Source organism: Pelophylax lessonae (genome assembly GCF_965119305.1).
Source record: "Pelophylax lessonae genome assembly, chromosome: 2".
Taxonomy (NCBI): domain Eukaryota; kingdom Metazoa; phylum Chordata; class Amphibia; order Anura; family Ranidae; genus Pelophylax; species Pelophylax lessonae.
In genome coordinates, this window is record NC_138769.1 from 737,606,415 (window position 1) to 737,631,893 (window position 25,479).

Here is a 25,479-nt window from a genome sequence, read left to right on the forward strand (position 1 = left end):
CATTGCGCACAAGAATTGTCACCATTTTAATGAGAGGCTTGGGGATAAGCCCTTTCCAGTCCGTCAGGCTCCTACACGCATGTTCATGTTTTTCCCAAAATATGTCCAAAGACTCCGGACGGATAAAGGACAAATCATACTCATAAGAGCCGGTCGGACTGATCAGGGTGAAGATATCTGCGGGTCTAAACCCCATCTGCAGAATCTTATCCACCACAGCTCTCCTATATGGAGAATTACTCTCACCCTCCCATCGAAGCTGCACAACATTTCTCCTTTTAAATAATGAGGAAGATAAAACATTTCCATGCTCCTTCCCTGCTTGCTCCCTCCTCCCAGATCCTGCAGCAGCACCAGCAGTGGCGGCTGGTGCTCAAAATTTTTGGGGGGGCGCAAAAAGAAAAATGTAATAGGTATTGCTTCGCGTCAAAAAACGCAGTAAAAAATTGCGTGACTTTGAAGTCATGGTACAGGCATGGCATACGTGATGGTACAGGCATGGCACAGGTGATGGTACAGGCATGGCATAGGTGATGGTACAGGCATGGCACAGGTGATGGTACAGGCATGGCACAGGTGATGGTACAGGCATGGCACAGGTGATGGTACAGGCATGGCACAGATATGGTATAGGCATGTCACAGGTCATGGTACAGGAGAGGGTATATGCCCCCTTTCAATGCAGTGACCAGCGTACATGCCCCCTTTCAATGCAGAGACCAGTGTACATGCCCCCTTCAATACAGAGTTCAGCGTGCGTGCCCCCTTCAATGCAATGAACATTGTGCTGTGCCCCCTTCAATGCAATAAACACTGTGCTATGCCCCCTTCAATGCAATAAACACTGTGCTATGCCCCCTTCAATGCAATAAACACTGTGCTGTGCCCCCACAATGCAGAGTTCAGCGTGCATGCCCCCTTCAATGCAACTGTGCTATGCCCCCTTCAATGCAATGAACACTGTGCTGTGCCCCCTTCAATGCAATAAACACTGCGCTGTGCCCCCTTCAATGCAATAAACACTGTGCCCCCTTCAATGCAATGAACTCTGTGCTGTGCCCCAACAATGCAGAGTTCAGCGTGCATGCCCCCTTCAATGCAACACTGTGCTGAGTGCCACAGCATTGTCCCCCAATGATTGCAGAGCGCCACAGCATTGTCCCCCAATGATTGCAGAGTGCCACAGCATTGTCCCCCAATGATTGCAGAGCGCCACAGCATTGTCCCCCAATGATTGCAGAGCGCCACAGCATTGTCCCCCAATGATTGCAGAGTGCCACAGCATTGTCCCCCAATGATTGCAGAGCGCCACAGCATTGTCCCCCAATGATTGCAGAGTGCCACAGCATTGTCCCCCAATGATTGCAGAGCGCCACAGCATTGTCCCCCAATGATTGCAGAGCGCCACAGCATTGTCCCCCAATGATTGCAGAGTGCCACAGCATTGTCCCCCAATGATTGCAGAGCGCCACAGCATTGTCCCCCAATGATTGCAGAGTGCCAGCATTGTCCCCCAATGATTGCAGAGCGCCACAGCATTGTCCCCCAATGATTGCAGAGTGCCAGCATTGTCCCCCAATGATTGCAGAGTGTCAGCGTGCGTGCTCCGTTCAAACTTACCTGGCGGCGGCGCGGCTCAGCTTCTTCCTCCTCTTCTGCGGCGGGTCCTTCTCCCTCGTCGTCTCGGCGGCGGGAACCGGCGGGCGGCCTCTCCTCTTCTCTGAGCGGCGGTGACGGTGAGTGATTGACGCACGCACCGGCACCGCCCCCATTGCGACGTCAGCGATATCCTGGATGATGATTGGTCCAGGCTGTAGACTGGACCAATCACAGCCAGGATATCAGAAAGTGGGGGTGTCCAACCGCAAAGACTTGCGCCCAGGATACCCCCCTACCTCCCCAGAAGGCAGCCAATCGGCGCCTCTTCTGGGAGGTAACCCCACCCCCCCCCAGCCACCAGTTCCTTGGGTTCAGGCCGGCGAACCCAATTTTTTTTTTTTAACAACTTTATTTGTTCGTTTTGTTTTTTTTTTTTTCGTTTTTTTTTTCTTTTTTTTTTAGGGGTAGGGGGGGCGGCGCCCTGGCGCCCCCTATGCACGGGCCGCCACTGAGCACCAGCATACGTTTTCCTCCCAGAAACACCACCAGTAATTACAGCATTGTCTTTAGACACAGCCACACCTGCTGACAAGGATCCTGAAACAACCCTTGCAGTCTTTGGCGCAGCAGAGACAAGACCCACCCCCTCCAGCCGCTCTGAGCACTCTCCTCGGTTCAATCACAGTTTTGTCTACTGCAGAATCCCAAACAGTTGTAGCACTACTGCCCCCAGCATCTCCTCCACCTTTCTCAGGAACAACAGCTTTATCTGGTCCAGGAAAAGCCTCTGCAGTGTCTGTGGTGCTCCTCTGCAGACTCTTCAACCAAAAGCTCAAAGTTATTTTCAGTTTTTCCACAAATTGCATTTAAATTTTTTTCAGCAGGTGCATCAGGTTGCACTGCATGCTGCACATTGTCTATAGGTGTGGGCTGACAGCCCATAGCACTACAACCCTCAGCAAGCACATTGTCATTATTAAAGTTCACGTCACCACTTTGCACACACACTGTACCTGCTTGCTGTGTTACCTCTGCTGTGTCATGGCTGATGGTGGGATCAAACTTCCTCCTGGTTGTTTTATACTTTATGGTGAATCTTCCTCTCTCCACAGGTCTCTCTTTCACAGGGCGAGGAACGATATCCATCTCCTCATCTGAGGAATCCGCAGAAAAATTGAACTTTTTTCCATCCAGAGGGGATTCCAGCTCAGTGATGAACTCCAACATGCCAGTACCCCCCTCAACCTCCTGCACAGATGTTCCACATTGCTGCTGCAGAGGGAGGGAGACAGAGGCCTCCACCATTGGGGGCTCAGCAGATGTTTGAGGTGTTGAAGAGCTGGGCTCATCCTCCGGGCCCACTTTCTCACTCTCTGCTAACTTTGTCGGTACCTGAATCTCCTCACTGACTGGATCACTCTCCATGCTGGAAACAACTCCTCTCCTCATACGGCTGAAACGTTCCTCATTCCTGTATTTCTCCTTAAATGCTCCGCTGCTTTCCTTCAGAGAGCTCACCAGCTCTTTCTGCTTCCTCAAAGCTTGCTCTAAGTCCTTCAAATCAGGCCTCAGAGCCGGTCTCTTCTTGCTGTAGAGTTTGGCACAAAACAGCCTTTTCTTTTTTAATTCAGCTTTTAAAGCTGCCAATTTCTCCTCCTCTTTCTCAATCCGCATTACACCTTGTCCACGATCCTCCGTCTAAAGGTAGACAGGGATTCATCTCTCCTTGGGCCAGAATCAATGTCTTCCATAGACTGAGGCCTAGTCTCAGGCCTATCCAGGGGGCCCGCGCCGGGGTCCTCCCCAGGATCCAGCATCCCTCCTGAGGCAGAGAAGCAACTCTAGCCCCTGGCTTCTGGAAGCACAGGAGCAAAGGAACCAGCGACCTCACACCTCGCTGTCAAGGAGTGGAATGGCAATTCCCCACCATCCCTGTGCTGAGTTCCCAATTGTGCACACCTAGTACAGCTATAGTGCCTTGCGAAAGTATTCAGCCCCCTTGAACCTTGCGACCTTTTGCCACATTTCAGGCTTCAAACATAAAGATATAAAACTGTAATTTTTTGTGAAGAATCAACAACAATTCAGACACAATCATGAAGTGGAACAAAATTTATTGGATATTTCAAACTTTGTTAACAAATAAAAAACTGAAAAATTGGGCGTGCAAAATTATTCAGCCCCTTTACTTTCAGTGCAGCAAACTTCTCTCCAGAAGTTCAGTGAGGATCTCTGAATGATCCAATGTTGACCTATAATGACTAATGATGATAAATAGAATCCACCTGTGTGTAATCAAGTCGCCGTATAAATGCACCTGCACTGTTTAAAGCGCTGACCAGGCCCGATTAAAGCGCAGAGAGCATCGTGAAGAACAAGGAACACACCAGGCAGGTCCGAGATACTGTTGTGGAGAAGTTTAAAGCCGGATTTGGATACAAAAAGATTTCCCAAGCTTTAAACATCCCAAGGAGCACTGTGCAAGTGATAATATTGAAATGGAAGGAGTATCAGACCACTGCAAATCTACGAAGACCTGGCCGTCCCTCTAAACTTTCAGCTCATACAAGGAGAAGACTGATCAGAGATGCAGCCAAGAGGCCCATGATCACTCTGGATGAACTGCAGAGATCTACAGCTGAGGTGGGAGACTCTGTCCATAGGACAACAATCAGTCATATACTGCACAAATCTGGCCTTTATGGAAGAGTGGCAAGAAGAAAGCCATTTCTTAAAGATATCCATAAAAAAGAGTTGTTTAAAGTTTGCCACAAGCCACCTGGGAGACACCAAACATGTGGAAGAAGGGGCTCTGGTCACATGAAACCAAAATCAAACTTACTGGCAACAATGCAAAACGTTATGTTTGGTGTAAAAGCAACACAGCTCATCATCCTGAACACACCATCCCCACTCTCAAACATGGTGGAGGCAGCATCATGGTTTGGACCTGCTTTTCTTCAGCAGGGACAGGGAAGATGGTTAAAATTGATGGGAAGATGGATGGAGCCAAATACAGGACCATTCTGGAAGAAAACCTGATGGAGTCTGCAAAAGACCTGAGACTGGGACGGAGATTTGTCTTCCAACAAGACAATGATCCAAAACATAAAGCAAAATCTACAATGGAATGCTTCACAAATAAACATATCCAGGTGTTAGAATGGCCAAGTCAAAGTCCAGACCTGAATCCAATCGAGAATCTGTGGAAAGAACTGAAAACTGCTGTTCACAAATGCTCTCCATCCAACCTCACTGAGCTTGAGCTGTTTTGCAAGGTGGAATGGGGAAAAATTTCAGTCTCTCGATGTGCAAAACTGATAGAGACATACCCCAAGCGACTTACAGCTGTAATCGCAGCAAAAGGCGGCGCTACAAAGTATTAACTTAAGGGGGCTGAATAATTTTGCACGCCCAATTTTTCAGTTTTTTATTTGTTAAACAAGTTTGAAATATCCAATAAATTTCGTTCCACTTCATGATTGTGTCCCACTTGTTGTTGATTCTTCACAAAAAATTACAGTTTTATATCTTTATGTTTGAAGCCTGAAATGTGGCAAAAGGTCGCAAAGTTCAAGGGGGCCGAATACTTTTGCAAGGCACTGTATATCCATGTACATCAATCAGAGTCCTGAGCCCAGGTTCCAGCTGCGACTTATATGGGTATACAGTATATTGGAACAGGAATCACCTGACAAGATCACCAATAAAAAGGAAAACGAATGCAGCCACCAATCCGAAGACTGCTAAGTTGCAATGCAACAGATTTTTTTTTTTCTTGGGTTTAGATACATTGTAACTTTTCGATTTTTTTACACAACATCTACAGGATCTGGTCAGCTGATGTTTTACTTTTCGTTTTCAGCACTAATTATGATAATTGCTACAAATGTAATTAGTTGTTACTCTGTCAGAAATAGCAGATAAACCTTTCTTTGGAGAAGGATTGTTAAATTTGCATTTAAGATAAAATTCCAAGCTAATTTAAAAACTAATAAAAAAAAAAATAACAAATAAATTGACTCTGTATGTAATAAATTAACAAGTATTTCTATACATTTTTTAATTGAAATAAAGTTTAATATTGGACAACCTTGATTTTCTGCCACCATACCCAAACATTCTAAATTTTGCTTGTCTTTGTTCATTTTTTAGATGCAAGTTATCCACTGACAAAGAAAATTATTTTTAAATAAAATATATTCTAAAAAAAAACAAAACAAAACACAACAGAAACAAAATGCAAATGGGATAAAAAGAAAAAGCCGCATCTGCATTGTTTAATCTTATAAGAAGAGTTTTTGTCTCGGCGGACAGCTGACGTCATTCTTGCCGTTCGGTGAAAATTTCCCTAATGGAGCACAAACTAAAATGTATGGAAAGCGACACAAATGTCAGAAAGGAAACATTGTTATGGAGGGTGTAGAGAGGCGAGATACAAAGCGGATTAATTTATTTATGTTTTAAATGCATTTCAGCGCCTCAAGGACAAACAGAAAATTAAATGCCAGGGTCAACTTTTTGCATTCTTTTTACACTGGAATAGTATTTAAAAACAAGACACTGCTAAGGTCCCTGAACATAATGAAAGCTCTTTAGTCCCCGTTCACATGGTCGCCTCACAGGTCGCCGTAGGTCGCCTTCCATAGGGAAGCTGTGGACCCGTTCTAATAGGAGCGACACAAGTCGCTCCGACTTAGAAAAAGGGTCCGGAGCTTCTTTGGGGCGACCGCCATAGACTTCAATGTTATGAAGTCCGTGCCGGCCGCTCCGAGGTCGCGGCGCGCTGCTCGCACCGCGACCTCGGAGGTTGCCCCCCCAAGTCGGATCGCCCCAGTGTGAACGGGGCCTTACTCCCGTGGCTGTATTTATGTATATAATAAATATTCACCAAATATTTCACTGTTTTCCAAGGTGTAATCAATAGATACTATTTTGATTATTTGGAATATAGATCCCACTGGTGACATGGATACTGGAGAGTGAGGTGTGTGTACTGGAGTAAAGATCTTACTGGTGACATGGATACTGGGGAGTGAGCTGTGTGTACTGGAGTACAGATCCCACTGGTGACATGGATACTGGGGAGTGAGGTGTGTGTACTGGAGTACAGATCTTACTGGTGACATGGATACTGGAGAGTGGGTTGTGTGTACTGGAGTACAGATCACACTGGTGACATGGATACTGAGGAGTGAAGTGTGTGTACTGGAGTACAGATCTCACTGGTGACATGGATACTGGGGAGTGAATTGTGTGTACTGGAGTACAGATCTCACTGGTGACATGGATACTGGGGAGTGAGGTGTGTGTACTGGAGAGCAGATCTCACTGGTGACTTTGGTACTGGGGAGTGAGGTGTGTGTACTGGAGTACAGATCCTACTGGTGACATGGATACTGGGGAGTGAGGTGTGTGTACTGGAGTACAGATCCCGCTGGTGACATGGATACTGGGGAGTGAGGTGTGTGTACTGGAGTACAGATCCCGCTGGTGACAAGGATACTGGAGAGTGAGGTGTGTGTACCGGAGTACAGATCTCGCTGGTGACATGGATACTGGGGAGTGTGGTGTGAGTACTGGAGTACAGATCCCGCTGGTGACATGGATACTGGGGAGTGAAGTGTGTGTACTGGAGTACAGATCTTACTGGTGACATGGATACTGGGGAGTGAGCTGTGTGTACTGGAGTACAGATCTTACTGGTGACATGGAAACTGGGGAGTGAGGTGTGTGTACTGGAGTAGAGATCTTACTGGTGACATGGATACTGGGGAGTGAGGTGTGTCTACTGGAGTACAGATCCTACTGGTGACATGGATACTGGAGAGTGAGGTGCGTATACTGGAGTACAGATCCCACTGGTGACATGGATACTGGGGAGTGAGGCGTGTGTACTGGAGTACAGATCTTACTGGTGACATGGATACTGGGGAGTGAGGTGTGTGTACTGGAGTACAGATCTTACTGGTGACATGGATACTGGGGAGTGAGGTGTGTGTACTGGAGTGCAGACTTCACTGGTGACATGGATACTGGGGAGTGAGGTGTGTGTACTGTAGTACAGATCTCACTGATGACATGGATACTGGGGAGTGAGCTGTGTGTACTGGAGTACAGATCTCACTGGTGACATGGATACTGGGGAGTGAAGTGTGTGTACTGGAGTACAGATCTAACTGGTGACATGGATACTGGAGAGTGCGGTGTATGTACTGGAGTACAGATCCTACTGGTGACATGGATACTGGGGAGTGAGGTGTGTGTACTGGAGTACAGATCCCGCTGGTGACATGGATACTGGGGAGTGAGGTGTGTGTACTGGAGTACAGATCCCGCTGGTGACAAGGATACTGGAGAGTGAGGTGTGTGTACCGGAGTACAGATCTCGCTGGTGACATGGATACTGGGGAGTGTGGTGTGAGTACTGGAGTACAGATCCCGCTGGTGACATGGATACTGGGGAGTGGGCTGTGTGTACTGGAGTACAGATCTCACTGGTGACATGGATACTGGGGAGTGAAGTGTGTGTACTGGAGTACAGATCTTACTGGTGACATGGATACTGGGGAGTGAGCTGTGTGTACTGGAGTACAGATCTTACTGGTGACATGGAAACTGGGGAGTGAGGTGTGTGTACTGGAGTAGAGATCTTACTGGTGACATGGATACTGGGGAGTGAGGTGTGTCTACTGGAGTACAGATCCTACTGGTGACATGGATACTGGAGAGTGAGGTGCGTATACTGGAGTACAGATCCCACTGGTGACATGGATACTGGGGAGTGAGGCGTGTGTACTGGAGTACAGATCTTACTGGTGACATGGATACTGGGGAGTGAGGCGTGTGTACTGGAGTGCAGACTTCACTGGTGACATGGATACTGGGGAGTGAGGTGTGTGTACTGGAGTACAGATCTCACTGATGACATGGATACTGGGGAGTGAGCTGTGTGTACTGGAGTACAGATCTCACTGGTGACATGGATACTAGGGAGTGAGGTGTGTGTACTGGAGTACAGATCTAACTGGTGACATGGGTACTGGGGAGTGAGGTATGTGTACTGGAGTGCAGATCTCACAGGTGACATGGGTACTGGGGAGTGAGGTGTGTGTACTGGAGTACAGATCTTACTGGTGACATGGATACTGGGCAGTGAGGTGTGTGTACTGGAGTACAGATCTCACTGGTGACATGGATACTGGGGAGTGAGGTGTGTGTACTGGAGTACAGATCTCACTGGTGACATAAATAATGCAGAGTAAAATCACAGTACTTCCACTAACAATGTCTTCATCTGCTTTTAGCTCCAGAAGGACAGCACCATCTTTGTTCAGCCATTATCCCAGGTCCCTCCCTGTTTTCTGAATTGAGGTGCTGGTTTATAGATGACACCGCAATTCAAATCCTGTTGTCAGGGCAGTTCTTTGTTCACAAGTCTCTGACACTAATCAGCCTATAGTGCAACTTCTCATCATGTGACCTGCTACAAAGTTACAATGTACAGTCTGATCACTGGGGGAGGGGAGACCGAGGAAATGCTTCCTCCTGCCTTCTAAAAAGTTACAATGTACAGTCTAATCACTGGGGGAGTGGAGACCGAGGAAATGCCTCCTTCTGCCTGCAGCAAACTGATGACATCTTAGCCTAGGCAAAGTCACTGAATGGAGCTTAGGGGTGGCAATTTCATTAAAAAATAAAAGGTGGAGCTTCTCAGAAATAAGTCACTGGTGTTGTATATTGTGACATATCAGTAATTTATTAATGGAAACTCGTAACGTTGCTGACAAATCCACTTTAAAATCAGGATAATGGGGAGAACAGAAGCTGATATGGGATAATATTCACCGGCTGTGGAATATACAGACTGTTGGAATGTGAGGATGGTTTTCCTCCCCCTTTGTAGCAGAATGATTTATCGCCATCTAAATATAAAGCTCTTGTGGCCTCGCGGTGACAGATCAGAGCTCTTCATACTAATGATCCTCATGATTATAAATACACATTGTACACCAGAGAGAAGGAGCGGACAGTGATGGGAATATTACATTCCCACTCTCAGTTCCAGGATTCAATTATACAATGTATTCCTTCTCCTTGGAGATCCTCACTTATGTAGCAGGTTGGGTACCTGCAGCAAGGAAATGATTCAGGACTATTTGGAAGATTCAGGTGTGGATGAGGCTGCGGTGCACGGACACTGGAGGGCTGAATTCAGTACAGGTTCCACTTCTTTTCAACTGACACAGAGGGGTGAATTCATAAACAATGACATTCACCCAACGAAAGTTCATGTGCATTCATTCTGGGGAATAAAACCCAATGTAAATAGGCTATATCCTGTGATGTCCGAATGTAAATCATTGATTTAAAATGGGAAATACTGTATTTGGCCACTAGATGGAGCTAAGCCTCACCGAAAAATTTCCTGCTAAGCTCCACCTAGTAGCCAAATGCGACATTTTCTATTTTAAGTCAGTAAATTACATTAAAAAAGCTCAAGATATAGCCTATTTAATATGGGAAATGTTGTATTTGGCCACTAGATGGAGCTAAGCCTCACGGGAATTTCCTACTGAACTCCATCTAGTGGTCATACGTGACATTTTCTATTTTAAGTCAATAATTTACATTTAAAAAGCTCAGGATACAGCCTATTTAAAATGGGAAATACTGTATTTGGCCACTAGATGGAGCTAAGCCTCGCGGGAATTTCCTACTGAGCTCCATCTAGTGGCCGAATGCGACATTTTTTATTTTAAGTCAATTTACATTAAAAAAGCTCAGGATATAATCTATTTAAAATGGGAAATACTGTATTTGGCCTCTAGATGGCGCTAAGCCCCACGGGAATTTCCTACTGAGCTCCATCTAATGGTCAAATGTGCATTTTCTATTTTAAGTCAATAATATACATTAAAAAAGCTCAAGATATAACTTATTTAAAATGGGAAATACTGTATTTGGCCACTAAATGGAGCTAAACCTCACAGGAATTTCTTACTGAGCTCCATCTAGTGGCCGAATGCGTCATTTTCGATTTTAAGTCAATAATTTATATTAAAAAAGCTCAGGATAAAGCCTATTTAAAATGGGAACTACTGTATTTGGCCACTAGATGTAGCTAAGCGTCACAGGAATTTCCTTCTAAGCTCCATCTAGTGGCCAAATGTCACATTTTCTTTTTAAATCAATAATTTACATTAAAAAATCTCAGGATATAGCCAATTTAAAATGGAAAATACTGTATTTGGCCACTAGTAGGAGCTAAGGCTCACAGGAATTTCCTACTGAGCTCCATCTAGTGTCCAAATGCAACATTTTCTATTTTAAGTCAGTAATTTACATTAAAGCTCAGGATATAGCCTATGTAAAATTGGAAATACTGTATTTGGCCACTTGATGGAGCTAAGCCACACAGGAATTTTTTTACTGCACTTCATCTAGTGGCCAAATGCGACATTTCTTATTTTAAGTCAATTTACATTAAAAAGCTCAGGATATAGACTATTTAAAATGGGAAATACTGTATTTGGCCACTAGATGGAGCTAAGCCACACAGAAATTTCTTACTGAGCTCCATCTAGTGGCCAAATGCGACATTTTCTTTTTTAAACCAATAATTTACATTAACAAAATCTCAGGATATAGCCTATTTAAAATGGGAAATACTGTATTTGGCCACTAGATGCAGATGAGTGTCACAATAATTCCCAATAATACCAAACTCCATCTAGTGGCCAAATGTGGGGTTTTCCATTTTAAATCAATAATTTACATTTAAAAAGCACAGGTTATAGACTATTTACATTTGTTTTTGCTCATTTCGCATATAATGAATGTAAATGCATGTTTTCTTATTGAATGGCTATACCAATTTTTTTTTTAATTGATTTTGCTGAGTGCATGTGATTAAAAATAGGTAATACTGTATTTGGCCATTAAATGGCAATAAGTGTCACAGGAATTCCCTATAATAAGGAACTCCACCTAGTGGCCAAATGTGGGGTTTTTCATTTTAAATAAAAAAAAGCTCAGGATATAGCCTATTTTAAATGGTAAATACTGTATTTGGCCACTAGATGGCACTAAGCCCCACGGGAATTTCCTAATGAGCTCCATTTAGTGGTCAAATGCGGCATTTTCTATTTTTAGTCAATAATTTACATTAAAAAAGCTCAGGATATAGCCTATTTAAAATGGGAAATACTGAATTTGGCCACTAGATGGAGATAAGTGTCACGGATATTCCCCATAATTATGAAACTCCATCTAGTGGCCAGATGCGGGGTTTACCATTTTAAATCATTACATTAGTTTTTGCTCATTTTGCAAAGAATGAATGTAAATGCACTTTTACTGGTTGAATGGCTATGCCAATTTTTTTTTTCCTAAATTATATTTCACTGAGTGCAAGTGATTAAAAATATGTAATACTGTATTTGGCCATTAAATGGCGATAAGTGTCAAAGGAATTCCCTATAATACAAAATTCCATCTAGTGGGCCAAGTGTTGGGTTTTTCCATTTTAATTAAAAAAGCTCAGGACACAGCCTAATCTAAAATGGTAAATACTGTCTTTAGTCAATAATTTACATTAAAAAAGCTCAGGATAGAGCCTATTTATTATGGTAAATACTGTATTTGGCCACTAGATGGGACCAAGCCTCACGGAAATTTCCTACTGAGCTCCATCTAGTGGTCAAATGCAGCATTTTCTATTTTTAGTCAATAATTTACATTAAAAAAGCTCAGGATAGAGCCTATTTATTATGGTAAATACTGTATTTGGCCACTAGATGGGACCAAGCCTCACGGAAATTTCCTACTGAGCTCCATCAAGTGACCTAATGCTACATTTTCAATTTTAAGTCAATAATTTACATTAAAAAAGCTCAGGATACAGCCTAATTAAAATAGGAAATACTGTAGTGGGCAACTAGATGGAGCTAAGCGTCAAGGTAATTTCCTACTAAGCTCTATCTAGCAGGCCAAATGCAGTACCCTTCTTTTTAAATCAATAATATACATTCAAAAAGCACAGGATTTAGACCATTTACATTTGTTTTTTGACCAATTCACACAGAATGAATGTAAATGTACTTTCACTGGTTGAATGGCTATGCCAATTCTTTTTAAATCTTCTCCACTGAGTGCATGTGATGTAAAATGAGAAATACTGTATTTGGCCAGTAGATGGAGATAAGTGTCACAGTAATTCCCTATAATACGAAGCTCCACCTAGGGGCCAAATGTCATATTTTCAGCTTTAAATCAATTATCTACTGAAAAGGACAAGATATAGTCTATTTGCATTCGTATGTTTTGCACAATTCAAACAGATTGAATGTAAATGCACTTCCACTGGGTGACTGGCTATGAAAATCTTTTATAAATCAACCCCACAGACTGCAATATCATATATATATATATATATATATATATATATATATATATATATATATATATATATTCTTGACTTTTTTTTTTTTAAGGGAGGCCAAAGATCTACTTAAATGCTACTGACTGGCTGCATCATATATGTCAGTTTTTATTTGGCCACTAGATGGAGTTAAGTGTCACAGGAATTTCCTATAACACTAAACTCCATCTAGGGGCCAGTTGCTGTATTTTTCATTTTATATCAATGACTTACATTCAAAAAGTGCAGTATATACCATAATTATGCTTGTTTTTGCCCAAACCGCACAGAACGAATGTGCATACACTTTCACAGGGTAAATGGCTATAAAAATTCTTTCTAAATCAACACTAGTTAGTGCAATTATATAAATATAAATATATATATATATATATATATATATACTGTGTATATATATATATATATATATATATATTTTTTTTTTTTTTTTTATTATTATTCTTGCCATATTTATTTTGGGAGACTGAAGCTCTACTTTAATGCTACTGACTGCTAATTGCATAATTTTATGTCAGTTGTTATTCGGCCACTAGATAGGTAAAAGTGTCCCAGGAATTTCCTATAATACCAAGCTCCATCTAGTGGCCAGATGCTGTATTTTTCATTTTAAATCAATAATTTACATTAAAAAAAAAAAGCACAGGATATAACATAAATGGCTATACAAATTCTTTCTAAATCAACACTAGTTAGTGCAATAATATATATATATATATATATATATATATATATATATATATATATATATATATATTTATTATTATTATTATTATTATTCTTGCTATATTTATTTTGGGAGACCGTAGCTCTACTTTCATGCTACTGACTGACTGATTGCATCATATTATTTCAGTTGTTATTTGGCCACTAGATAGAGAAAAGTGTCACAGGAATTTCCTATAATACTAAGCTTCATCTTGTGGCCAAATGTGGTATTTTCTGTTTTAAGTCAACGATTTACATAAAAAAAAAAAAAAAAAAAAAAAAAAGCACAGGATATAGCATAAATGGCTATAAAAATGATTTCCAAATCAACACTAGTTAGTGCAATAATATATATATATATATATATATATATATATATATATATATATATATATATATATATATATATTATTGCACTAACTAGTGTTGATTTAGAAATAATTTTTATAGCCATTTATGCTATATCCTGTGCTTTTTTTAATGTAAAAAAAAAAATATATATATATATACTTTTTTATTATTATTCTTGCCATATTTATTTTGGGAGACCGCAGCTCTTCTTTAATGCTACTGACTAACTAATTGCATAATATTATGTCAGTTGTTATTTGGCCACTAGATAGTGAAAAGTGTCACAGGAATTTCCTATAATACTAAGCTCCATCTAGTGGCCAAATGTGGTATTTTCTGTTTTAAATCAATGTTTTACATTTAAAAAGCACAGAATATAGTTTGTTTTTGCACAATTCGCACAGAAGAAATATGCATGCACTTTCACTTTAACATTCAAAAAGTACGAGCTATAGCCCAGTGATGAGGAACCTTGGCACCCCCGGATGTTTTGGAACTACATTTCCCATGATGCTCAACTACACTGCATGAGCATTATGGGAAATGTAGTTCTAAAACATCTGGGGGTGCCAAGGTTCACTATCACTGCTATAGCCTGTTTACATTGTTATTTTTTTTTTTGCAAAATTTGCACAGGACAAATATAAATGCCCTTTCACTAGGTGAATGGCTTTTTAAATCAACCCCACTAAGTCCATGTTGAGACTTCTCTTGTTTTATTGTTAAAGTGTATCTAAACCCAAGAACAAAACATGTCAAATATTGCAGCTCACCAGTGGCTGCATTAGATTTATTAGTCTTATTTATTTCTACTTGGTGATAAATATACATTTTTTTTTACATATTTTTATAGGGAGCCCATAGTTCTTCTTTAATGCTACTGACAGACTACATCATATATGTTTAAGGCAGAGGATGGCGTTCCCCTTTAACACAGCGGCTGAGCCTCTGATCAGCGCTGCGTGACCGGAACAAGTTGCTTGGAAAAGTTACGAGAAACTTCAACTTATAAACAAACAAACAAATAAATAAATAAAATAACACAAAAATCAGCTGCGAGCTCGGCACGTACCGGGCGGACAAAAGGAAAATAATTTGAGGATTCAGGCGATGACAGAAATAGAAGAAGAAAAGAATAACCGGAGGAGATGAAAATGATTTTTTAGCACAGACAGGCAACCTGCTGGCTCCTCCATAAGTTTGTCTGCAGACATATCGACCTGTTGAGGAGTGTGACATCAGACGTCAGCCTCCTGCTCCCGCTTGTGCGTCAGATGTTTTGTTTGTGCCGGAAGTCACAGAGGACACATAAATATAAGAGAAAAAGTAAACTGAGAAGAAAATAAAAATCTAAAAATGTACTATGAAGAAGGAAGTGTTTAATTCCCAATTTAATGGAAACTGTAGTGTCACTTCTCTGGCTCCTGATGAAGTCCATTAGGACAAAATGCGTTGGGTGGTGGTGGATGCATGTGCTAAATGTTTTATCTGGGGAAATTTAATTTTATTGTTTTAATAAAGCTCAAAAAGTTTTTACACTATTCTGAAGGAGGAATGGGAGGGTTTTTTCCCCAATTTATTGAAAGGGGTAGTATCCCTTCCCTAGCACCTGATGAAGACCAATAGTACAAAACACGTTGGGTGATGGTAAATACATGTGCTGTATGTTTTATCTGGAGACATTTTATTTTTTTAAATTGTTTTAGTAAAGCTCAAAACATTATTTAGACTATTTGGAGCTTCTTTCCTTTCTTTACAGTGGTATATTTATTCATCGTGTTTTTTTTGCAATCATTTCACACTGGTATGGAAGTCACAGAGGACACATAAATATAAGAGGAAAAAGTAAACTGAGAAGAAAATAAAAAAATAAAAATGTACTATGAACATGGAAGGGTTTCATTCCCAATTTAATGGAAGCTGTAGTGTCACTTCCCTGGCTCCTGATGAAGTGCATTAGGACAAAATGCATTGGGCGGTGGTGGATGCATGTGCTAAATGTTTTATTTGGGGAAATTTAATTTTATTGTTTTAATAAAGCTCAAAAAGTTTTTACGCTATTCTGAAGGAGGAATGGGAGGGTTTTTTTCCCCAATTTATTGAAAGGGGTAATATCCCTTCCCCAGCACCTGATGAAGTCCAATAGTACAAAACACGTTGGGTGCTTGTAAATACATGTGCTGTATGTTTTATCTGCAGAGATTTTCTTTTTTTTTAAATTGTTTTAGTAAAGCGCAAAACCTTATTTAGACTATTTGGAGCTTCTTTCCTTTCATTGCAGCGGTATATTTATTCATCGTGTTTTTTTGCGATCAGTTCACACTGGTAGGGAAGTCACAGAGGACACATAACCATAAGAGAAAAAGTAAACTGAGAAGAAAATAAAAATCTAAAAATGTACTATGAAGAAGGAAGTGTTTAATTCCCAATTTAATGGAAACTGTAGTGTCACTTCTCTGGCTCCTGATGAAGTCCATTAGGACAAAATGCGTTGGGTGGTGGTGGATGCATGTGCTAAATGTTTTATCTGGAGACATTTCATTTTATTGTTTTAATAAAGCTCAAAAAGTTTTTACACTATTCTGAAGGAGGAATGGGAGGGTTCTTTTTCCCCAATTTATTGAAAGGGTTAGTATCCCTTCCCTAGCAACTGATGAAGTCCAATAGTACAAAACACATTGGGTGGTGGTAGATACATGTGCTGTATGTTATATCTGGAGACATTTTATTTTCTTTTATTTCTTTATTGTTTAATTGAGCTATATAAATGTATAATAATAATAGTGTGTGACTGTGGGGGGGACAACATTAGAGTGTAATTTTTTTGTTAAATAAAAATCTTACAAATGTACAACATAATAAAAACATATTTATATATATATATATATATATATATATATATATATATATATACACACACAGAATAAATACAATTACTGTATATATAAACAAACAAAAATAGCTTACCTAAGCATAGAAAACAAACTAGCTTTTTTGCCAGAAAAAAAAACATAAACAGAACTAAATATACAAACCAAGATATATGTTTTTATTATTATTATTATTAATATTTTAATGCACAATGACAAAGCCCTAACCTCAACCTAAACACCCCCTCAGGCTAAAAACGATTCCACATTTATCCCATGCATGCAGCCTTTTTTCTAAAAATCGGATCCTATAAAAATCTAGGGGATGTGAAAGGACAGAAAGAAAAGCCGCACACCCAGAGACTGACAGACAGCAGCTACGGGGACCTGACATTCCTCCACGCCTTTGCCCAGGCTCCCGGCCGCCACCTGTCCTTCTCAAGACCCCAAATCTTCCCAACCGCACCCAGAATGTTGTGCACCACTACCTCGACAGGAAGGACTTTTTTCAAAGTAGAAATCTGACACCGTGCATTCCACGTAAAGTAACGGACTTCTAAGCTAACTAGAAAAAGTATCCCGAAATCAAAATCCCAATGAGTCTCAAAGGACCCATATGACCAATCCGCATAACTCAAACAGGAAAGGAAAGGGATACCCAGAGCCCCACCCCCCTCCCTAACCTCAACCTAAACACCCCCTCAGGCTAAAAACGATTCCACATTTATCCCATGCATGCAGCCTTTTTTCTAAAAATCGGATCCTATAAAAATCTAGGGGATGTGAAAGGACAGAAAGAAAAGCCGCACACCCAGAGACTGACAGACAGCAGCTACGGGGACCTGACATTCCTCCACGCCTTTGCCCAGGCTCCCGGCCGCCACCTGTCCTTCTCAAGACCCCAAATCTTCCCAACCGCACCCAGAATGTTGTGCACCACTACCTCGACTGGAAGGACTTTTTTCAAAGTAGAAATCTGACACCGTGCATTCCACGTGAAGTAACGGACTTCTAAGCTAACTAGAAAAAGTATCTCGAAATCAAAATCCCAATGAGTCTCAAAGGACCCATATGACCAATCCGCATAACTCAAACAGGAAAGGAAAGGGATACCCAGAGCCCCACCCCCCTCCCACACACTTAAAGACTTCTGTATTGAAGGGGCACTGAAGCAAGAAATGGTCCATCGTCTCCTCCACACCGCCACACTCCACTCTTGGACAACCACGGTTCTCCGCAGAGCGATGCTTCAAGTTGCCCTTCACATAGAGTCTGCCATGGAACGAGAGCCAGGCCAAATACCGAAACTTTAAAGGGATTCTCTCCAGATTAATCAAATGCAGACCCTCCATCATAACAGGGCCAGAGCAATCCCTCAAGGCCAGTGTCTCGCTAAAGGCAGATTCAACAACCCTCCTCTCCAGGGTCTTCCGAGGAAGAGACTTATTTTCCTCCGCCATCACTCACTACCGCCGAAGCATTTTCAGGCCAGGGGCATCATAAGCTTGCAGCTTACCATGTCGGACCCTTTTCACTGGCCCAGCATTCTACCAGCTTTGCAGAAAAGGCCTCAACCATGACTGAAAAATACCGACCCACCCAGGAGGTTCTTCTGCCAGCATGTTACCAAAATTATGTTTTAAAAACATCAGCATTAGAGTGTACGCTCCTCTGGTGCAGAGTTGACTTACTCAGTGTTCTCTATAAGTTTATAAATGTCCACAGGGAATGCAGATCATACACAAGTGGATCATCTCCAACACTTATGAGCTGAAATGATTTCGGTGACAATAAGTGACATTAGTACTATCAGGTGAAAATAGGATTTCGGAGCACCTCGGGATGAGTTTGGCAGGTGAGGGAATTGTCTCCTCAGGATACCATCGTCTCGATCGCTCATCTTGTCATGATATGTGACATGGCTCAGGCAAAGCTCATTATGGGAACTAATATAAAGTGCGCTCCGCGTTCCCATTAGTGTAGTTATAGAGAGGATTATAACATTTCCCGTCACCTTCAGTTCAGGCAGACACTCGGTATATAAATATCATTTTATTAACACTCAGATAATATGGAGCAAAACTATAACAGGACACCACATCAACCCCCCCCCCCCCCCGAGATGGGAGGGGGATGCCTTTCTGCAACAAGGATTCACGCCAAACATTCGTCCTTTCCACCCCAATATCTCACTCCAGAGAGAAGGAGATGTGCCATTGATAATAAATGTTCTCAACTTCATGCATCTAATTACCTTCTCCACAATGTACAAAATTCAAACCACTACAAAAAACCTTTCCTAGAGAAATATGGAGGCTGAGATTGTAAACCATCTATGAAAAATGCTGGTTGCCTGACTGTCATATCAATCCTCTGGCCTCACTACTTTATGTCACTGTTCCGAAGGTAGCTGCAGAAAATAAAGTTTTTGTTTCCCGGTCTACACAAACCATGTGGGTCAGAAAGACTCAAAGAAGATCAGCATGACATCCAGACAACTAGCTTACTCCAAGGGAGGCCAGATATGGTAGCACCCATTTTTCTTTATGACAGGGCTACTTTACATTAAACATATATCCATATATCAGACTTTAAGAGGGGCAGAGAACATTGGGTCCAGAGGAGGAACCATTGTGGAAGATAGAAGGACAGAGATATCTGGGTGTAGAGGAGGAACCATTGTGGAAGATAGAGGGACAGAGAAATTTGGGTATCATGGAGGAACCAATGTGAAAGATAGAAGAGCAGAGAGATCTGGGTACAGAGAAAGAACCATTGTGGAAGACAGAGGGACAGAGAGATCTGGGTACAGAGGAGGAACCATTGTGGAAGATAGAGGGACAGAGAGATCTGGGTATAGAGGAGGGACCATTGTGGAAGATAGAGGGGAAGAGAAATCTGGGTATAGAGGAGGAACCATTGTGGAAGATAGAGGGACAGAGAGATCTGGGTATAGAGGAGGAACCATTGTGGAAGATAGAGGGGCAGAGAGATCTGGGTATAGAGGAGGAACCATTGTGGAAGATAGAGGGACAGAGATATCTGGGTACAGAGGAGGAACCATTGTGGAAGATAGAGGGGCAGAGAGATCTGGGTATAGAGGAGGAACCATTGTGGAAGATAGAGGGACAGAGATATCTGGGTACAGAGGAGGAACCATTGTGAAAGATAGAGGGACAGAGGGATTTGAGTCCTTTAGAGGAACCATTGTGGAAGATAGAGGGACAGAGATATCTGGGTATAGAGGAGGAACCATTGTGGAATATAGAGGGACATAGAGATCTGGGTCCAGAGGAGGAACCATTGTGGAAGATAGAGGGACCAGGAGATCTGGGTCCAGAGGAGGAACCATTGTGGAGGATAGAGGTACAAGGAGATCTGGGTACAGAGGAGGAACTATTGTGGAAGATAGAGGGACAGAGGGATTTGAGTCCATAAGAGTAACCATTGTGGAATATAGAGGGACAAAGAGATCAGGGTATAGATGGGGAACCATTGTGGAATATAGAGGGACAGAGAGATCTGGGTACAGAGGAGCAACCATTGTGGAAGATAGAGGGACAGAGGTATTTATGTATAGAAGAGAGACAATGTTGGATGATAGAGGGACAGTAGCATTTGGCTTTAGAAGAGGGACAAAGGTGGATAGTGGAGGGACAGAGAGATTTGGGTACAGAAGAGGGACAATGGTGGATGATAGAATGACAGTGTGATTTAGGTTCAGAGAAAGGACCAATGTGGACAATAGAGGGACAGAAATATTTAGGTACAGTAGAGGGACAAAGGTGGGTAGTAGAGGGGCAGAGAGTTTGGGTCCAGAGTAGGGACCACTGTGGACAATAAAGTGACAAAGAGATTTGGGTACAGAAGAGGGACCAAGGTAGATGCCGGTAGAGGGACAGAGAGATTTGGGTACAGAGAAGGGACCATTGTGGACAATGGAGGGAAAGAGGGATGTGGATTCAGAAGAGGGACAATGGTGGATGGTGGAGGGATAGAGATTTGGGTACAGAGGAGGAACTATCATAGATAAGAGGGATAGAGTGATCTGGATTCAGAGAAGAAACTGATAACAGTGGTTCCATTTTAAAACAAATAACAGTAAGATGTTTGTACCTGAGTTTTCCTTCTTGAGGCAGCTCATGGTAGGGGTCATCGCACACCAGCCGTCCTTCCGAGTCCAGCAGATAAATGAAGGAATTGTCCTGAAACCAGAACACAGGAGGCGCTGAGTAAAAGCCATCGCTACTATTATTTATAAATAAAGTCATGCGGTCACTGTGTCAGCAGTAGCATAGTGATTACATTATTATTATTAATATTACATAGGATTTATATAGCACCAACAGTTTACACAGCGCTTTACAACTTGAGGGTAGATAGTACAAATACAATACACTTTAATACAGGAGGAATCAGAGGGCCCTGCTTGTTAGAGCTTACAATCGAGGGAGGATCAAGAGCAGGGGCGGCTGGTGCTCCATGGGCCAGAGGGGGGGGGGGGCATGTTGTGGTCCGTCTGCTCTTGATCCTCCCTCGATTGTAAGCTCTAACAAGCAGGGCCCTCTGATTCCTCCTGTATTAAAGTGTATTGTATTTGTACTATCTACCCTCAAGTTGTAAAGCGCTGTGTAAACTGAACCACACCAGCTCCAGCCCACACTACATACCCCCTCCCCCCCCGCTCACTCACCCTGGACATGTGGAGGGCAGGCAGCGGCGGTGGCGACTTCCTCCTCAGTCTCCTCCGTGGGTCGGGCTTCCCCTTTGTCTCCTCCCTCCTCCTCCTCCTTGGCCAATAGCATGCCTTCTCCTTTCGGCCAATAGGGAAACGGGTCTCAGGACCCACTTCCTGATTGGCCAGGAGGAGAATCCGTGTGACAATAGCGAATATTCATTCGCTATTGTCACACAACTGGGTGTGCTCAGGGCGCAATGCTCTGTGCCCCCAGCCCACCCGTTTTTTGAAGCCTAATAGAGCCTCTGGCTTTAATCACGTGCTTCAAAAAAAAAAAACATTGGAATCCATGCATCCTGCTCCCTGCATGTAGATTAAGGGGCCGGACGCATGGATAGGAGGGACGGCGCCCCTGCGTCCCCCATGGACGGGCCGCCACTGGTCAAGAGATACAAGAGGTAATAACTGTTGGGGATGGGCTAACGGATAAAACGGATAGTACAGTTGTTCGGTGGTGGCCAGATAGGTTTCTCTGAAGAGATGTGTTTTCAGGGATCGTCTGAAAGTGAACTGTAACGGATCTTAGTACCCCAGGTGTGCACATCCGCCGGACCTGTGTCTCCTGTCCTCCAAACGCACCCACAGCCTGCGCAGAAGCCATACCCAGCCCTTAACCCCTCAATCACGAGACAATCCACACAGGTGTTGAGGGTTCAACATGCAGAGCTTAAACTGTTTATTAAATTCCAAGACATACAGTTTTACACACAGTTATGGGACACTCCCCTTAGCCTTGCCAAAAGGGGGGGGGAGGGGACAAGGAACAACCAATGGAAACTGAACATTTGTACATTGAAACAGGCTATAGATAACCTAATGAGCTTATGGTAGACAGGCAGTCTCTCAATACACACCCCCTGTGGAGAGAGGTCTCCAGTCCAGACCATTGTCTATGTGTCATGAATCCACACAATTAAACACAGAAACAGGAGGGGGGGGGAAGGGCTGTAGCATTATATTACATTAACTCACTGCCAGCATGTCCCCAGGTCTCCAGTATCTTCTGGCCCATAGTCTGTCGGTAGGAGGTTTGCGCACAGTCCCCTCCAAACCACACAGTGACAGTGGGTTCTGTCACATGGACAAAGTAGCAGATAGTCGGACAGATTGGGGTAGAGCATTCCAGAGGATGGGAAAGGCTCTGGAGAAGACCTGGAGGCGAGCATGGGAAGAGGTGACAAGGGAGCTAGAGAGAGCAGGAGGTCCTGGGAGGACCGAGAGATCACATGACTTTGTTTATAAACAAAGGGTTAAGGTTAGAGTTAGAATTCACTTTAGGGTTAGAGGTAGTTTTAAGGTTGGCCTCAGATCACCAATAAATATATATATATTTTTTCCAAGCAAATTGCCCCTAGGCAGTCTATATGGAGACATTTTAGGCTTTTTTTGACAAAACTTTGGAAATGAAAAAAATCAGTAGCTCAAGTTTGCAAAATCACGTAAATGTTTAAGGTAAGTAAAATAAAGATGTGATTTTCCTCTGCCAATTTGTCCTGGTTCTCATATGGATCTATCCGTCATTGCTACACCCAGGTCCCGACCCTTTATATACTGTGTCGGTTGATGTGGGATTCGCGTTCCATGCTTCAGATGAGAGGTCACCCAGTTCACCTCGTTTTCTTCTCATTAATAATCTAAGTATATATTGGGCACCTTGATCTGTCTTACAAGTTCCACCAACCAATGTTTCTTTTCGAATCCTCACTCCTCTACATGTCCTGAAATATCCTTTCCCGTTTTAGAAACCGTCACCATGGAAACATCACAATTCGCCGTACCTCCAACACCCCAATTATGAGTAAACCGTCAGTGTTTTCCCCACCTCCTGGGGACCCTTCCTCCTTCCGTGTCACTTGGCCTGCTGGGTGCCGTACACACAAATCTATAGGACGAAGGCCAAGTCAAAGGGGGTTTCGAAGAAATGGCATTTATTTTTTAAATGAGATGAACCAACTGGATGGAGGAGACACATAACAGGGGACATTTATAAAACCTGTCTTCTTCTTTGGAAATCTGTCACTTATTTTAAACGCAATTTGGGGACAGAAGTATTTTTTATATGGATTTTGCAAAAAAAACTTGGTGCCCAATAAGCAGCCCATTGGTTGTATGTGGCTTGAGTATGGCCGTCATGTCCTTAGCTGGAGTCAACCACCTGTTAGGAGATTTTCAGAGTTTGAGGAGCAATGGGAGGCTAGGTGCTGGAACACTCCCTGTGATCCAACGCCCGGCACTGAAACAAAGCCGGTACTGTCAGATGGAGTAATCTCTATCCAATGGTACAAGTATAGTCCTAGCTGGATGGGGAGAGAAAGACAGAGCAGCGTAGGAGTGCATGATCGGCTGGGTTACCACTGACCACCATTGTTGGGGGATTACATTTTACAGCCCTGACTATCAATGGGGAGATTCACATGATACTGTTATTGACCATGAATGTGTGTGTGTGTGGGGGGGGGGGGGGGGGGGGTTAAATAATACTGCCACTGACCACTGGGGTTTTTATTGCAGTCACTTCACTAAGTCTTGGGGTTATTATTGCAGTCACTTCACGAATGCTGGGTGTTATTATTGCAGTCACTTCCTCATTGCATGGGGTTATTATTGCAGTCACTTTAGCAATGCTGGGGGTAATTATTGCAGTCACTTCCCCAATGCTGGGAATTATTTTTGCAGTCACTTCCACAATGCTAGGGGTTATTATTGCAGTAATTCCCCCAATGCTGGGGGTTAATATTGCAGTCACTTCCCCAATGCTGGAGGTTAATATTGCAGTCACTTGCCTAATGCTGGGGTTATTGTTGAAGTCACTTCCCCAATGCTGGGGGTTATTATTGCAGTCACTTCCCCAATGCTGGAGGTTAATATTGCAGTCACTTGCCTAATGCTGGGGTTATTGTTGAAGTCACTTCCCTAATGCTGGGGGTTATTATTGCAGTCACTTCACCAATGTTGGAGGTTATTATTGCAGTCACTTCCCCAATGCTAGGGGTTATTATTGCAGTGACTTTCCCAATGCTGGGGGTTATTATTGCAGTGACTTCCCCAATACTAATGCTAGGGGTTATTATTGCAGTGACTTCCCCAATGCTGGAGGTTATTATTGCAGTGACTTCCCCAATGTTAATGCTAGGGGTTATTATTGCAGTGACTTCCCCAATGCTGGGGGTTATTATTGCAGTGACTTCCCCAATGCTAATGCTAGGGGTTATTATTGCAGTGACTTCCCCAATGCTGGGGGTTATTATTGCAGTGACTTCCCCAATGCTAATGCTAGGGGTTATTATTGCAGTGACTTCCCCAATGCTGGAGGTTATTATTGCAGTGACTTCCCCAATGCTAATGCTAGGGGTTATTATTGCAGTGACTTCTCCAATGCTGGGGGTTATTATTGCAGTGACTTCCCCAATACTAATGCTAGGGGTTATTATTGCAGTGACTTCCCCAATGCTGGAGGTTATTATTGCAGTGACTTCCCCAATGCTAATGCTAGGGGTTATTATTGCAGGGACTTCCCCAATGCTGGAGGTTATTATTGCAGTGACTTCCCCAATGCTAATGCTAGGGGTTATTATTGCAGTGACTTCCCCAATGCTGGGGGTTATTATTGCAGTGACTTCCCCAATGCTAATGCTAGGGGTTATTATTGCAGTGACTTCCCCAATGCTGGAGGTTATTATTGCAGTGACTTCCCCAATGCTAATGCTAGGGGTTATTATTGCAGTGACTTCCCCAATGCTGGGGGATATTATTGCAGTGACTTCCCCAATGCT

General features: G+C 42.7%; 1 protein-coding gene across 3 annotated transcripts in view; it reads right to left on the minus strand.

Annotated features, from left to right (window-relative positions):
• The window catches only part of PDE2A (phosphodiesterase 2A), a 992,945-nt gene that overhangs the window by 297,480 nt on the left and 669,986 nt on the right, over positions 1 to 25,479 (minus strand). For all 3 annotated transcript variants that reach the window (XM_082244574.1, XM_082244575.1, XM_082244576.1), the window contains one exon: positions 21,085 to 21,173. In XM_082244574.1, the coding sequence (XP_082100700.1) occupies positions 21,085 to 21,173 (89 nt within the window). The remainder of the gene's footprint in view (positions 1 to 21,084; positions 21,174 to 25,479) is intronic.